The 18,669-nt window shown below is 27.8% G+C and overlaps 1 protein-coding gene across 2 annotated transcripts; it reads left to right on the top strand.

Annotated features, from left to right (window-relative positions):
- Positions 1–11,111: 11,111 nt before the first annotated feature.
- Positions 11,112–16,652, top strand: LOC101506140 (ERBB-3 BINDING PROTEIN 1-like). 2 transcript variants are annotated; one of them, XM_004489002.4, is made up of 10 exons: positions 11,112–11,248; positions 11,379–11,492; positions 11,630–11,714; positions 11,876–12,025; positions 12,140–12,293; positions 15,158–15,373; positions 15,463–15,599; positions 15,690–15,781; positions 15,881–16,060; positions 16,325–16,652. In XM_004489002.4, the coding sequence occupies exons 2-10, from the start codon at positions 11,402–11,404 to the stop codon at positions 16,402–16,404; spliced, it is 1,185 nt and encodes a 394-aa protein (XP_004489059.1). In that variant the 5' UTR covers positions 11,112–11,248; positions 11,379–11,401; the 3' UTR covers positions 16,405–16,652. The 2 variants fall into 2 exon arrangements, with proteins under 2 accessions (XP_004489059.1, XP_012567993.1); XM_012712539.3 differs by lacking the exons at positions 11,112–11,248; positions 11,379–11,492 and having other exon boundaries at positions 11,845–12,025.
- Positions 16,653–18,669: the final 2,017 nt, after the last annotated feature.

The raw sequence follows: 18,669 nt of genomic DNA, 5'->3' as shown, positions 1-18,669 counted from the left end.
TTAATTAAATATAAAATAATAATAACTTTGTATGATTGATTGTTGCACATCATATTCATTCAAACTCTAAGATATGAGAACATTCACCTTTCCATCTTAGCTACCATGTTTTAATTTGTGTTGGACTATGCATTGACCTTGGTCAATTAATGAATAAATCCCACCATGCATGGTTTTTTCTTGTTTGTATGAATGGTCTTTAATTGTAGTTTGATATTCATATCAATTATATTTTTTAAGAACATCATCTCTCCAAAAATAAGTAAATAAAATAGTGAAAATCTATGCTAATTTAATCAAAAATCTTGAGTTCCAATTCAATCGTGAAATATAATAGTATTAAATCAAGGTTGATCTCTATAATCGATGAAGTACATAGTCAAACAAAATTAGTAATATATTTGAAATTTAAAAACCATGCAAGATCCACTGTGTTGTGTGTGCTGCTTGGCTTGAACTGCAGAAATATTTGTTTTCTTCCCCTTAATGGTTGTGTGTGTGGGGGCCATGAGCATGACAAGTCGTCAATCACATAACTAAAGGGAGAATATTCAAATCTATGTCAAAGACTAGTTTTTTAAATCACTACTTTAATTTTAATATCTAAAAATGTAGAATATTGATACTTTAATATGTGACTCGAGTCATAAATTTAAATTGATTTTTATCGTCAAATAAACTATTAACTTTACTAATTTAGAAAAATAATATATATATATATATATATATATATATATATATATATATATATAACTGGATTAGTCTTTTATTTTCATAGATGTAGTTGATTTGTCAAAATACTAAAATGACAATAGAATTGAAATTAAAAAAATTGGGGCTTTTCCGTCAATTGTTAAAAATTGAAAAGTCGCACTCATTTGTGATAATATTTAAAATTATTTCACCGGCAATGTCAAAATTCTACTACTGTGCCGTGATCAAAGTCCTAAATGACATGGATGAAATTATGTTATGGTCTATTTGTAGAAATGTCTTCTTTTTTTTTAGTATTGACACGTGTATAAAGATAAGGACGTAATAAATTATTTTTAAAAAAACTGTCTTTTTAAGTAACTTGTATTGAAAATAAAATTTTGGAAAAATTATTTGCTTTCTTCCATCTTAAACAAATGAAAATAATTAGGGTCTCTTAAGTTTGCCATATCTTTAAAATTGATCATTTAAGTTTTGTGAAAAATACATATACGGTCTTTAATTTTAATTTTATTCTCGTTAAGATTCAATTTTTATCTTTTCTTTATCATTTACCTCTATACCATCTTATATATTTTATTTTTTTCATGACTTATATATTTTACTATTTTTAAAACTAAAGTTAATAACATCTTATCTAAAATAAATATTGTCTCGGTAAATATTAAATGGATTTACTTTATTATCAGTTGAAAAAATATTAAAGTAAATCAATTACAAATATTTAAGAAATGATTTTAAATATTAAAATGATAGGGTGAACTAAATTAAAACAAAAAAAAAATTATAATTTTACTAATATTTTAGAATTAACTTTACAAGGATTTTGTCTTAGGCATCGATATATGTTTGGTCCACCCTAAGAGTCCATCTTAAAAAAAACACATTTGTATACACACAAAATAATCTTAAAGAAGATTAAAAAGACTACGTTACTTATCCATCATCTTCAACAACTTTCATCCTCTTCATCAAATTCAAAATAAAAATCATTATTTGATTCCTTAATAAACGTGCACCATATCACAAAGTTAAAAAAAAAAAAAAAACCTCAAACAAAATAAAATTTATAGTTAGAAAATAACAGTTAAACATTTAAAATTTTTGAAACTAAAAGAGGCAGAAAGTTATTGAAACTAAATCCTTCGACCAAAAACTTAAAAAACACGCATAATACACTAAACAAAATACTTATAGAACTCTAACCTTACGTTATTTGCTTCTTGCTCTCAGATGCTCTGAGCCAACAAACAAAAAGGATGCCCCTGATCATATAAAGCTTGACAACATGAAAATGTTAGTTATAAAAAATAAACCCTAATTGTAAAAAAACAATAAGGAAACCATAATAGAAAGTCGTAAACCTTTCTACGAGTACATTTCTATGTGCAGTTTTGAGCTTTCTCCAACACTCTTTTACACATTCTCCATTTGTGGTTGAATAGTTGATATCAAAAAGGGTATAATATAATGAGGGAATAATAATTGACAAAAATGTAGACAGATTAGAAGCAACAACAAGAGAGGTCAATTCAAGAGATGCTAATTAAGATGTGTGGCTAGGGTTTTGAAGGAAAGTAGAATGATAGTTGAAAACGAGAGATAATAAATGAAATGGAAACATTCCTGGTGTCTTGGGCGACAAGAGTTTGATGGGAGGCTAGGGATTTATGGAAGTAGTGATTTTATATGAAAAACTGAAATGCATTAGGCCAAAACATGCAAAGCAAGGTTGAGCCTCAATGTCACAAAATACCTCTTATGTATTGGAGGATAGGTTTCGATTGTCGATGAACCCAATTTCTTCATCCGAACCCGACCACGGTACACCGTGTACACCCATTGAATTTCACCTGCGAGATCCGACAACTCGATCCAAACCATATGTTTGCTTGTGGGACGTATGGGTCGGACGGTTATGGGTGGGTGCGACACATCTTATCACCCCTAGTTTTTCGTATATAATGTCAAGTTTTCAAATCAATTAAAAATATGCAAATCAATTAAAAAATAACTGGTTTTGAGAAAAAATTTAATTTTAAAATTGAATTTGTCGAAACCAGTTGCTTAACCAAAAATTGGTCATCTATACATTATAATAAAGCAAACATGATAAATTGGCAAGTTTGACACGTGTCAACAAACTAGAGTGTTAAGAAAATATCAAGTTTCTATTAATAGAAATAATACGTGTTTATGCTTGAGAAGTTAATGACCAATTAAAAAATAAAATGAATGAATTAAAAATAAAAAGTGACAGTTTTTTATATGCGTCAGTTGAGAAGTTCATGGTCAATTAAAAAATAAGAAAAATAAATTAAAAATAAAAAGATTTTTAAAAATAAAAAAATAAAACTTCTATTGCATGAGAAATGCTGAAGTGAATGACCAATTAAAAAATAAGAAAATAAATTAAAAATATATATAACGCACGACCTGACATTTCACATTTCAATTGAGTGGTCAATTGAAAGGTAATTATTTTTAAAGCACTACTTTAACATCCGCCACTTCAAATTAATTTAATTAAAAAAATTATTCTTCTTAATTCGTCGTATTCTGTTAACCGTCTCTAATGATCTCTCGTTTTTTGTGTCTCTCTTATAAATATCATTTACATTATCTACTATATACACAATTCCTTATTGGTTATTTTTTTTTTATACCAAAATTCGTTATTCATTTTTGTGTTTATCTTTCTCCGAAAAAAATTAGATTTTGTTGCTTCAATTTCTCCAAATAAGGATTCATAGAATTTGGTTGATAAAGTTGTGACATTGTTCGTGTCAATGTCAAAACATAAATTTTACGCTGGAAATGGTCTTGATGGGTGATGTTAAGGTTTAATTCATTTGTTTATAAATTCAAATTTTAAATTATACACGATCTTATTTGTTATTAGCAAATATGTGTTTCATATTTTTAGGGGATAAAATTGAAGTAAGTGTGAGCTTTTATTTCTGGATTTGAGATTAACATTCTTGAAGGAACTATGTACAACAAATTTGTAATGGAACACTATTTGATATTGAATATGCAAAATGGTACACATCAATTATTTTGGTAGATGTGTTCACACGAATTACTGGTAAATTTATTTCAATATGTCATTGTTATTTTATTCTATTTATAAAAAAAATTACTATTTTGTTATATATATTTTATTATTGTTTATGTTTTTAAATTTTGTTTAAAAAATTATACATTTGCGTATGTATATTTATAAGATTTCTCTCATACAGTTGTTGTCGGTCTTAATAATTTTGATTATAGTTTATCTAATAAACAATGTTGCCACATAATTGTTGTCCCTCTTAATAATTTTGATTTTATGTTATCTAATAAACATCGTTAGCACAGTTATATTGAAGAGAAAATTAATAATATATTTAAATAAATATAAAATTTATTTAGGAATTAAAAAAAATACAATTCATTATCGATTTGACGGTTTTTATGTAGGAGTAATGGTTTTTCAAACTTCAACCATTGATTTAACAAATTTGTTCCACCACGATTTGATGAGTTTTTGTGAAAGTGTGTAATGATTTTTTTAAAACTACTATTTTACTAATCTATTATACATTTTACATTCTAAATTTATTATTAAATATCATGCAAATTCAAAAGAAATGAAAGATTAATGAAGACTAACATGCAAGTTTAAAGATAAAAGATAACCATAGTTTTTATGTGTATTGTAATTTTTTTTGTAATGAGAATATTATTTTTCTATAGTATTTTGTGAGTAGTACCGAAATGAAATCTATTTCAACAAAATTTACATAAATTTTTAAATATCATGTATTTCATATAAATAACATACTTAAGTTACATATGTCATGTCCATTATTTTAAAAATTCTTATTTCATCTTATCTAATTATTTATTTATTTAATAATTATTCTTTTTATTTTTTTAAAATTAAAGTATTGTTTTATAATAAGTTTTGTTGGAAAGAAAAAAAATTCTTTGGAGAATTCAAACATAAGGTATCATCGTTAAAGAGTGGTGCTATCAGTAACATTGACATGTCAATAAAATTTATGAGAATTGATATATATATATATATACACGTATTAATATAACAATTTATTTATTAAAATGTACATTGTTTTCGTGCGACGCACGGGTTACACACTAGTTTAACCATAATAGATTTTACAATCGATTTTATAATCAATTTTAAATCATAAAATAGATTTGAATATAAATCTTAATCCATATATGATTTTAAATGAATATAATTTGATTTAAAAAAAATCAACCATGCACAGTTCTACTCGCATGTATAAGAAATTAAATATATTTATTTCTATTTTTATTATATATATTTATTTCTATTTTTATTATATATATATATATATATATATATATATACCTTCATTAATTATATATACAACTTTGTGGTTTTTATGTTTATTATAGCATATACTTGTTTTTAGATTTTGGATGCTTTTATTTAACTAAATACTATAACATGTTTTATTTGATGAGTTGATTTGTAAAAATAAATAGACATCTTTTAATCGAGTTGTGATATTTTTATTTGTTTATTTATTTATTATTTTTCTATAGTCAAAATTGCAGGTGAGCGATGCAAGTAATGTTAAAGTTACTGTACTCACGGAAACAAATAATGGGTATATAGAAGGAATTTGACGTTTAGTGACGAAAAAGAATATGTAGATAAAAAAGTCAAAAATTATAGATATGGCCCGCAAAACTTATACCAATGAAAAAATGTCAATACGATCAATAATTTGCTTTACCTACGGAATATTTATGTAACTATAACATATTGGACGATATTTGCACCCGTTAGATAATGTTACGAATATATATAATCACAGTTAGTTCTCCATCATACATGTTTTGGTAACAACTCTTAATTTTCTATACACACAAATGGGTATCCATCATCACTATATAAGTTTTTAGTGATGTTTTTTTCATCATTAATGCCTGTGATAATTGATGTTCTTTTCAAAATATTATTCAAACTAAAAACCAGGTACATATTAAAAATAAATAAGCTTATATGAAACAATAAAATGAAACTTTGATCCTATATTGAAAATTAACACTAACTCATGCAAGCATCTCAAATTACAAAATAGTGACAAATGTCAACCTAAGAGAGTATCATACTGGCATTTATATAATATATAGTCTTATAATAATCTCAAAATAAAAATAAATAAATAAATAAATAGATAAGATCCACTTAATTTTTAAGTTTAAGTCGAGAGAAAATTAGATTATAATGTCCTCATCTTTCCTCTTCTTTAGTGTCCTTCTCTTCATTATCGACTTGGAGAATTTGTTTGGTCATAAAACTTGAAACATTTGAGGCTTATTAAAAATAAAATAATACAACTTTTAAACTCATTTCAAATCAAAATCTTATAAACTCATCTTATACACAATGACACAAATCGTTGTTTTTTAATTTTGAAAAATTAATTTTAAAATATTTTCAGTTATCAAATATATTACTAAGTTGAGCCGCATACAAAATCGTTTTTTAAGATGTTTCGTGACACTACCCAAAATTGTGTGAGGCAGATTATCAACAACAATGGTCTTAAGATAAAACAACCTAGTTAAAACAACATCGATATTCTACTGCATTATAAAAAATCGTTCTATAATTACACTTAATATGGCTACAATGGTCACTCTAAAAATATGGTATTTAAAACCATTCATAAATTGAATGGAATGTGACACAAAAACCGCTCTAAAATCGAAAGAACAATGATACTAGGATCATTGAAAGGGACTACAACACAAAAACCAAACGGATATTGATATTATGACCATTCAAAAATATCGAATGGACATAAAGAAACGAGAGAAGTGATTTGGAAGGGTATTAAGCAGAAGAGAGAAAAGAAAAAAAGTTGGGAGTTGCATCCAACTTCGGCGTACTTTTCATAAGAGTTTGATACTCTTTATATAGTGATGAATGTAATCTCACATATGTAAACTATCCAATGCGGAACTTTTAAAATTTATAGAGTTGAAAGCCACGTAATATATGAAAGCTTTATAATTTGAGACTTTAACAATTTTTAAATTCATACGTTAACATATTCTATATGCTCCAACAATCCCCAACTTAATTTTTTTTAAAGTAATGTCAAACGCTTCTATAAAATTGTGCATAAACATAAGTGTATTTCGACTTGAACCTTTGCATAATAAGTAGGATTTAGATTCAACACTGTGTGTATTCTCAAAGCATGTGCATTAATGGTCATGCAAGTCTATCCAAATATAGTAAACGTTCTAAGAATTTTGCCTCGAAATATCATAGGAAGTGGCCCCACTTCCACATTCACATAGATGAGTCTATCAAAAGTACTTCACTCCACATAACAATTTCTATTACCTGTCATCTGTTCAGAAAATCACGCTTCTCTGATTTATTATAGCATGTGTCATCTCATATCACTTCACGACTTATTATTATCCATTGAACTTAATTATTGGGATTCAAGTCTTTTAGGTCGGGTTACCAACATGAGTGACTCATTGATCTAAAGGCAATAGTCTGGTCCTTTTGGATGTGTTTAGAACTTTCTCTCTAGCTAATTCTTTTGTTACATGATCTATTAAATTTTCATCAGTGCGCACATGATCTACTCTATCAACTCCTTTAGAAAGTAACTTCTAAATGTGTTGTGCTTACGACATATTTTTTGTCTCTTACCGTTGTAATAATGGTTTTCAATCTTTGCAATAGTCGCGATACTATCATAGTTAATCAACATAGATGACAATAGTTTTTCCTGTAAAGGGATCTCAACTAGAAAACATCTAAATCAAATCGCTTATTTACTAGCGGTTGCTAGTGCTATCATTTTAAAATCCATAATGGATTGAGTCAATATCGTCTATTTATTCGATTTCCAATATACAACTCCACCAGTTATGCTAAATATATAGTCATTGGTTGTTTTTGAGTCATGTGATAAAGTGTTTCAATCAACATCATTGTATCATTCAAGGACGACGAAAAATATTTGATAGTATAATCTTAGACTCATGGTCCTTTTAATGTATCTCATGACTCTCTCGATAACGTGCTAATACTCCATATTAGGTATACAGGTAAACATGCACAATAGCCCACAACGTAGACAACGTCAGGTCTAGTACAATCAATGACATACCTGAGACTGTCAACGATGCTCACATATTCAATTTGTCTAACACCTTCAGCAATATTTTTGAAAAATTTCACACTTGGATCATATGGTGTGTAAATAGGTTTACATTCAAAATATTTGTATTTCTTTAAGATCTTTTCAACATAGTAAGATTGATCCAAATAATTTTTTTTTTACCCATTAATCTTGATTTCAAGGATTACACTTATTTCTTTGAGGTCTTTCATATTAAAGTTGTTATAGAACAATGATCTCACAGTATTTATAGCATGAATGTGTTGAACCAAATATGAGTAAGTTGTCTAAATAGAGACATATGATAGTGCAAATGCTATTTTTAATTTGTAATAAATATATTTGTCACTTTCATTCACTTTAAACTCACTCAATATAATCAACTTATCAAAATGTCATAGCTTAAGAGCTTGTTTAAGACCATGCAAAAATTTATCTAATGTACATACCTTGTTTTCCTGTCCATGAATAAAAAAACCTTCATGTTTTTCCATATAGACATCTTCTTCTAAGTCGCCATTTAAAGTAGTCTTGACATCTATTTGGTGTGCCACCAAGTTATGAATAGCAACAAGTGAAATTAGTAGTCTAATAGATGTAATTTTAGTGATCGGTGAAAAAGTATTGAAGAAATCTATATTTTCTCTTTGTCAAAAACCTTGGCTACAAGACGAGTCTTCTATTTATCAACAGTTCCATCAGGTTTTAGTTTTTTTTTTTAAGATCCATTTACAACACATCAGTTTGTAACCAAGAGGCAAATTTACTAAATGCCAAGTCTTGTTAAACTATAGAGAATTCATCTCACCACGTGTAGCTTATTGCCATAGATATGCATCCAAAGACGAAAAAACTTATTGAAGATTTGTAGAATCATGATATAAAGTATGAGCCATATAATCGGTAATCTTTAGCAACTATGACTCTCATACTTCTTTGAGATCATGTTTCGTCTTATTTGTTGCTTTTAGTGCTTCTGATCACAAGAACGTGACTTGTTTTGATGCCCCTATTATTTCTCTTTTGAAATGTGATATTTTTTCATGAAAGTCAACGTCATTTGATTCTATGACCACTTTAACATTTAAGTCATAAAATCTATATGTTTTGTTGTTTAATGCATACCCAATAAACAAACATTCATATGCTCTACTAGCGAGTTCAACTCGTTTGAGATAAGGGATTATGACATAAGTCATACAATCTCAAGTTTAAAAATAAGACAAGTTAAATTGTTATTTTCTTCAAATTACACTTATTATTTTCTAGAACTTTCCGTAACAAATAAGACAAGTAACAACATACATCAACCAGACATACAACTCCATACATTTTAATTACACTTATTTAGCTTCAAATTACACTTGTTTTATGGATTCCGAAATAAGTTAGAGATCTCCGTACATCCAAATTACACTTATTTGACACAATATTTAATTATAAAATTTCAAAATACCCATAACCTTTGTTATCTTTTATATACACATTTTCATTCTATATTTTTCATTAATATTTCATTGTAAATGCAAGTGTTTATCTGTTTTATTTTTTATTTTTGGCGTTTGAGAATTATACGTGAACTAACTTCAAATAATAGTTTTAATACATATACAAACTCGATACACTTTTACAATTTATAGATGTTACCTGAATTCGATTCACAAGATATATATGAATTTAGTTAACATAACATATATATTTTTAGTTTACTTATTTTGAGAATGAAATGACTAAAATTTAAACTATGATGAAAGAAAAAAAATATCAGTATAAATAAATTTGCTTATAAATATATATATATATATATATATATATATATTTAAAAAAATGATGATATACGTGTGAACGAAGTTCACGCTCAATAAAGCTGGAATGCAAGAAACTTGAAAAAATGGAACTCAAAAAATGGACAAGAGAAAAAGGTTTCGATTTCGAAAATGAGAGGAATGAAAACACGGAGGAACATAAAACTCAGGAAATAAGATACACAATAATAAGAGATATTAGAAAATAGCAATGGTTGAAAATGTGTACGGGACATACTCTCGGATAATTTTCCATTATATATTTTTTTTTCATAAAAAATTTTCATTGATTAAATAGATGCATTAAAGAAAATACTATGTTATAATATTTTAAGAACTCCTTCCTCTTTTGTATTCAAATAAATTAATAATTTTATCGTATTTTATTCAAATTTCTTTCTATTTTTTTTCTTCATATTTTGCATCATAATAAATAAAAAACTAAATTATATCAATAAAATAAAAAAATTATGACAACATATGATCACATTCTCATGATACAATCTTCTATTATAGAAAAAATTCTTAAAAAATAAAATATTTTCATATATAAATTTCAATATATAATATAACAAATTTTTTTAATTGAAAACAACGTAAAAAAAATATCATTTTCTCAAGTCGGGCTATAACAAAAAATTCATGAAGCATAACTAAAAAGAATGTTAAATATATTAAAGTATTTGTTTTTTTAATGCATATCAAAATAATTGATACTACTTTGTTGACTAAATAAATTAATAGAGCATAACTAAAAAGAATGTTAAATATATCAAAGTAATTGTTTTTTTATGCATATCAAAGTATTTGATACTACTTTGTTGACTAAATAAATTAATAGAGCATAACTAAAAGAATGTTAAATATATCAAAGTATTTGTTTTTTTATGCATATCAAAGTATTTGATACTACTTTGTTGACCAAATAAATTAATAACATTTTTACTAATATTATAATTTTTGATCATTTATATGGTTTTGTATATTTAACAGAGATAATTAATTTATAGTTTAAAATAATATTTACTATTGGAATTGCAGAAAAAAAATATAATTAGAAGTATTTAAAAAATAATAATTAACAAAGTTAAAAATTTATATATTTTTATTTTGAAAAAAAGATAAAAATGAATTCATTTCGGATTGGAGGTAGTACTTCTTGTATGATATTTGATAATTTATATATGTAAATAATAAGATAATATATTTATAACGTAACATATTTTTATAAATAAATATTTATCGTAAATAACACTAAGAAAAACATGTTTGAAAAAAAAAAAATGAAAAGTACATAAAAAAAAAAAAATGCTTTGCTAAAAATAAAATAAAAAATAAAATGTAAATTTTGTGCGGAGAGAAAGGGTAACAAAGCTAAAACCCTATACGCCTCCATCTGTGTCACGACAGGAATAATCGATCCTCTATATAAACAAAGTAACCCTAGTTTCTTTCACCACAACTTAGCCACTATCAGTTTCCAACTTTCCTCTTCTTCCACCGATTCTTCTTCAATAATCCAAAACAACCTTCACGGTGAGTAACACATTCAGCTCACAAAACTTTCATCTAATTCTTATTTCTTTTCGCTTTTTCATACTATATTCATTTACCCATTTGGATAAAGTTTTTATTATTGGTTTTCGTTTCTTTTGGGTTGTCACAGCTATTCATAATAACCAATCCACTATGTCGGATGATGAAAGAGAGGAGAAGGAGCTGGATCTCACTTCTCCTGATGTTGTAACTAAGTACAAAAGCGCTGCAGAGATCGTTAACAGTGTGTTTCACTCTCTCATTTTTTTTTTTATATTTGATTTTTTATCTGTTTTTATTTTTCCTGGCTTAATGTTAAAATTATGATGTTTTTTTTATAATTAATTTAACGTATTTTTTTATTTGTTTTGAATTGAACAGAGGCTTTGCAGTTGATAATTTCAGAGTGTAAACCGAAGGTCAAGGTTGTTGAAATTTGTGAGAAAGGGGATTCATTTATAAGAGAGTAAGATTTGTGTTTAGTTATGTTATACTTGTTCAATATATTGTTAATTTTTTGTGGAAGTGATTTATGGCATTTGTTATAGATGTGTATATGTATGATTTTTCTGTGTTTTTGTTTTTTGTGGTTTTAGCTTATGGGGTGTGGTGTGTTTTGTAAATAAGGCAAACTGGTAACATGTACAAGAATGTGAAGAAGAAGATTGAGAGGGGTGTTGCCTTCCCAACTTGCATATCTATAAACAACACTGTATGCCACTTTTCTCCTCTGGCCAGTGACGAAACTGTGTTGGAAGAAGGTGATATACTGAAAATGTAAGACTTTATTTGAAGCATTTGTGTTGTGATGAATAATGAAAAATGAATATTACTTATTGTTTTTGATGTAGTTGATTACTATATGTTAATGGTGTCTTTGGTTTTTTACAGTGATTTGGCTTGTCATATAGACGGTTTCATTGCTGCTGTGGCTCATACTCATGTACTTCAGGAGGGGCCTGTAACGGGTCGTGCAGCTGATGTCATTGCAGCAGCTAACACTGCTGCTGAAGTGGCCTTGAGGCTTGTAAGGCCAGGAAAGAAGGTAGAATTGTATTCTTATAGCTGCAGATGTTTTATTTGTGATTATTTTGATTTTATAACTTGATATTTTCTTGCTGTGCCTTTCAATTGATTATGACCTCTGTTTTTTTTTTGGCCTGTGATTAATTATAACATTGTTGGATTTCTTTGTTTATTAGATTAGTTTACAGTTTTTTTTTTATGAAGTAACCAATTGGTTGATTTATTTGTATTTTTATGTTTTTGTTGATGCATATTTCTATACCTGTCACTGAAATAGTGCTACTCTTTGAATGTTTATCTGCACCAATCGGTGTTTTGTCATAAATTTCGGGTGTGATTTTGATCTCTAAATGATGTAAATTGTCATGAGCTTATGGATAAATTCCAGTGAAGCTTTATTGTCATAGTTACACTGATAGAGATCTGTTTTTCTTTTCGTTGACATGGCTTTTTCCGTTCATTTTTTCTTAAAACACTTGTTTTTCTCTATGTTCCTTTACTTCCCGACCGAAATTGTAGAAAAAGTTAGTGATGTATCTCATGCATATTTCCAGCTTTATACATCTACTTAGATCTCTCCATATGATGAAAACATTATTGGCTAGGGGTTAACACCAATGAAGCCTATTTTTGTCATAGTTACACTGATGGAGAATCCTTTATTTTTCACCAAACACCTCTTCCACAATTAGCACGGCCAGCCTTCTAGGTGGGAAATAAACAATCACTTTGGTTTGTCAGAATGTGGCATCATTATAATGTGTTAATATCTCTCCTAAAAGTCCTAGTTTCAGTGGAATTTGAATTCTCACAATATTTTATTAGGATTCTATAGATTTTTTTGTTGTAATTTTCTGTTGCAGCTATGTTGTTCACCCTTCACTAAGTTACTTGGTGTTTTTTTTTGCATTAAATTTGTGGTATTAAAACATTAATGATTTTACTTTTCATTTTCAGTTACCTTTAAGCTGCACTCATCTTTCTTTTATTTGTCTTTGTTTCACACACTGAACACGATGAGTCATGCTAGTGATTTTTGGCAGGCAAAAACTGTAACCCAATGATGAAACACTTGCTAAAAGCTATGGACAATTGTCCAAATGGAGCTTATTATGTCATAGTTACTCTGATTGGGCATTTTTATTGCAAAATGAAATCTAGAGTTTGATTGCTAACTTGTTGGTATTTTTTACAATAGTGTCATGAAACTGACTGTTTGATTGTCTCATCATCATCCACTTATGAATAATTGATTAAGTTGTCACGTTGCTTGTTTTAAAGCCATTCCAAATTTTGTGTGTGATTAAAACCATTTCGATTGTTTTTATTGTGTTTGTATAACTTGATGGCATGCTAGAGAAGTACATATGCATGGAAATTGGAATATCATCTTTACAGCAAGCAAGATACACAATTGATTGATAATTTATGTTTTTTTGGCCAACTTGTTAATTTAATAAATGGGGTTATAAAGGACCCTTAGTAGGTTGCATCTAATAATCATTGTATGTAATGACAACTTTGCCGAGGCAATCAAGTTTGTATTGGATTTCCTCTTTTCCCTGTTGTCTAAATTTGAATTGGCTTTCGTAGTAAAATGATGTGCTGATTCTTATATTCAGTACTCTTGTCTATTGCAGCCTATATTTATTGTAACTGATTTGTAATTTTAGTTAATGAGATAATACAGTACTCCCTAGTAGGATGCATGTATCCTTTGCCATTACGATTTGAGTTATATTAATAATATCTGGAGTCTAATGATCATTGTTTGTTTAAAGCTCTTTATGACAACTTTGCCGAGGCAATCGAGTTTGTATTGGTTTTCCTCTTTTCCCTGTTGTCTAAAGTTGAATTGGCTTTGGTAGTCAAATGTTGTGCTGATTTTATAGTCAGTACACTGATCTATTGCAGCCTAAATTATACATTATTATAATAATTATGTAAATTTAATAAGTTGGATAATATAGGACTCCCAAATAGGTTGTGCATGTATACTAGGGCTTTACGACTTTTTGAGATATTAATTATTTCTGTATTCTAATAATTATTGTATGTAGAATAGCTGTTAATGACAACTTTGCCGAGGCAATCAACTTCGTATTGGGTTTCCTCTTTTCCCTGTTGTCTAAATTGTATTGGCTTTTGTAGTTAAATGTTGTGCAGATTTTATAGTCGACGCATGTTTCTATTGGAGCCAACATTAAAAATTATTGTAATCAATGGCTGTAGATGTAGTGTGAATAATAGTAGAAATGGCAACTTTGCCGAGGTTAACGATCCTCCTGTATTGGTTTCCTCCTTTCCCTGTTTGCCTAAACTCAAAACGGCTGAATGATATGTTCATTGCTGACCTGATTTTATAATCAGGACACTGATATATTGCAGCCAACATAATACAATATTCTATTTCTAATCAATATCTAGATGTGTGAGAAAATTGTTGAGATGGTGATTTTGCCGAGTTTAACGATTCTGAACTTAATTTTCTTCATTTCCCTGTTTCCTTAACTTGAATTGGCTGAATATTTAGTTTAATGTTATGCCGATTTTATAGTCACAGCTCACTCGTTTTTTGTGCGACCTTATATTATAATGTCCATAGATATATGTGCAACATTGTGACATACCTTATTGTTCAAATAATGTATAATTTATTATTCATAATTGCCTTTGTTTTTTTCCTTTGCTTCTTAGGGGCAATTGTTAAATGGTTTATTGCATGCAATAATTTTCATCTGTTAAACTAGTTGTGTTTGGATGATGTTAGAAATATATGCAGTTGAATGTTGGACACCTATGTTTTTATTTATGGTGTTGCAGTTATGTATATAAGAAAAAGCGGTAATAAATATTTAATAAATGTGGTTTTTTCCCTTACAGAACAAGGATGTAACTGATGCAATTCAGAAGGTTGCTGCTGCTTATGATTGTAAAATTGTCGAGGGTGTGCTTAGCCACCAAATGAAGCAGTTTGTGATTGATGCGAATAAGGTTGTCCTAAGTGTATCTAATCCTGACACAAGGGTTGACGATGCCGAGTTCGAGGAGAACGAAGTTTATGCAATTGATATTGTAGCCAGCACTGGTGAAGGCAAGGTAGTTTAATTATATTAATTATTTATTTGTTTACAAATATGACACAGTTTCTTAAAATTATTTAGTGAAGAAATTTCTATTCTTTTCAGCCTAAGCTGTTGGATGAGAAGCAAACAACTATTTATAAGAGAGCTGTTGATAGAAGCTATCACTTGAAGATGAAAGCATCTCGGTTTATTTACAGTGAAATTACCCAAAACTTTCCCATCATGCCATTCTCTGCCAGGTAACTTAATCAGCTATATGTTTAAACCAGAGGGTTTGAAATTCGATATTCTTTACTGTTGCACTTCAAAGTTTTGGTCATTTATAATAGGGCTTTGGAAGAAAAAAGAGCTCGTCTCGGTTTAGTGGAATGCATGAATCACGAGCTCCTGCAGCCGTATCCTGTTCTACACGAAAAGGCTGGTAATATTATATATAAGCTGCTGAGTTGTCACATGAATTATGATACTCATTAACACATGTTAGTACTATGTATGTGTAACGTTATTGTTTATTTTTCAGGTGATTATGTTGCACACATCAAATTCACGGTCTTGTTAATGCCAAATGGATCGGATCGCATCACAACTCATTCACTCCAGGAATTGCAGCCTACTAAAACTGTAGATGATCCCGAAATTAAGGCCTGGCTAGCATTGGGCATAAAGACAAAGAAGAAAGGTGGTGGAAAGAAGAAGAAAGGTAGGGTTGACCCTAAGTTTCTGCTGTTTCACTTCCATTTTTTTCATGTTAAAACTGCTTGTCTTAAAAAGGTTGAAATAAATGGAATCAACAAAATAATGGAGTTTTATTACAGTTCATTTTTAATCGGGGTTTTATCTCACTCTTTGAATTTTCTATCCTCAAACAAAGAAACACTATCTTTTTCTGTCTTTTCTCTTTTGTTTTACTTTCCAAAATGTTCAATTGTCCAATGGGGGATAAAGAAAACTCTTTTTTTTGCAGGAAAGAAGGGTGCCGAAGGTGAAGCCCAAGCTGAGCCCATGGATGCAACAAATGGTGCCTCAACCCAAGAGCAAGAATGAGTCTGCCTGAAAAAAACCCTTTGATTTTCCTTTGTAATCCCTTGCAATTTTGGTACATTTTACACTAGTTGTATTGGCCAAGTGTGAATTTAGTATAGCATTCCTACGATATCGATAGGAATTTCCATGTGCACATTCCAGTATACATTGACATGAATGCTATACTCTGTTTAAAACATAAATCCCGGTTTTATGGTACTTTTATTTAAAGGAATCATATCAAATTTAAGAACCAAACTTCATGTTGAGATGAGTGATCCTGGATGTTTTGTGGTTGAAATAGATGCAAGCGATGTAAAGAAGAAAAAAATAATCTAATTAACAACGTTCAAGGACTAGGGCTTTTTTTTTTAATTAATCAAAGTTTGTTCATTTTTAAAAATTGGATTTTGTAAAGTTGTTCTGTTAAAGGTTGAATTTCTAAAATTTTAATGGCATAGATAAAAAAATTTATTCTTTATTTTTTACTTATTGTATATGAATCTATTATAATTTTTTTAAATATATATTAAATTTAATAATAGATTTATGTATAAAAAATCTCGTGTTTTGAAATAAATATAATTTTTTGAATTGAAAGATATTTATTATTAATTTTTTTGTTTTTCATATTCTTTTTGTTAAATTTGTTTGTATATTTAATTTTACAATTGAACTAAAATTATAGATAAATGATAAAAAGAATTTGGTAAAACATAAAAAGTATATTTAATTTATTTATTCATTTATAAAAAGAAAGCATTTGGTCTCACGTTTACCAGACCACATGAAAACTTACTTGGAGAAGAGTTCTAAGCAACAGTCTTCATTTGGTTGTGTTGAAAAAAATTATGGATTTTCTCTTCCAACCCTAAAATACTTTCAAAGTCTACTTCCATCGAGTATTAGGATTGCTGCTCTTAGTATTATGTCTTGAAGATATATACTTCTAGATAAAAACACGACGATTTAATAATTAAAAAGGATGATGAACTTGTTTTTTTTGAATGTTCACTTTTGAGTCAAGCTGTGATATTTTATAAATATAGAAACATTAAAAGAAACTCTGATGTAGTATTTTTACATAAACACTAATAAAACTGCTCAATCAATATTTGATCAATTCATACATAACATATAACAGAAATAAGTTAAATGTTTATAACATAATTCAACGTCAAAAGTGGTTAATATAGATTCCAACACAAGGACAAGGAAATGTATTAATATGTCGAAATAATAAGTAAAATAGAGTATATAATACATCTATGGTTCAAAACAATTTCCAATTAGTATATTTTATCAAAACAATAGACAAAAGTTACAAAACACGATAATGATCTAAATTGTAATTCATTTTTAATCATCAATACTCAATTAAATACAATAAAATTTCAACCCAAATTGAAGGTAAATGAGTTTAGTTTTCAAAAAATTAATAATCACGTGAAAAGAGGTCTAGAGAAAAAGATACGATCAAAACATCACATATATCCTAAACTGAGATCTCTCATTTCACGCCAAATTTTTAATGAATTTTACGAACACTAATGATACAAATTATGAATACATTAATAATGAATTTTTCAAATACTAATGGTACAAATTATGAATACATTAGCAATGAATTTATCAAATAATCAAATTGAAAATGAAGTACAGACACATAATTCATCAAAACAACACAACAACAACATCTATTATATTTTATTATATCCTCAAATTCAGCCATATAGCTTTAAATATATGATTTATGTGAATCATCTATTCAAAAACCCCTAAATATTACACAGACAATTTATTTCTTCTTTCAAAATCTTAAACACTAAATCCCCTAATTTACTATAAACACCATCTGACACATGCATCTAAGGAAATAGAAGAAGAAAAATTCTCCTCCAAGTTTCAAAAGAATAGAAAAAATATGATACTTTAACTCTTCCTTCATTGGTCATAACAAGAAAAATATGCACTATTCCTTTCTCTTTACTAAATTATTTGTTTTTATTAATAAATAAAATGGTAAATAAACTCAAACACAATTACATATCTTAGAATCCAAGACATTATATCTAACACATTCATCTCTCATTCTTATTCTTATATTGTTAATAATTTTGAATACCTTATAAATATTAATGAGATTATATTTGTATTATGACTACTTTTTAATGATTTTAATTATATCAACAAGACAAATAATTTTAACGATTTAATTATTGTAATTAATGTAAAATATATTTATCCATTGTTGTATACAATTAAATCCTTTTATTTATTGATTAT

This window comes from Cicer arietinum, chromosome 1, assembly GCF_000331145.2.
Source record: "Cicer arietinum cultivar CDC Frontier isolate Library 1 chromosome 1, Cicar.CDCFrontier_v2.0, whole genome shotgun sequence".
Classification (NCBI taxonomy): Eukaryota; Viridiplantae; Streptophyta; class Magnoliopsida; order Fabales; family Fabaceae; genus Cicer; species Cicer arietinum.
Note: the sequence above shows the minus strand (reverse complement) of the source record. Positions and strands in the feature narration are given on the sequence as shown.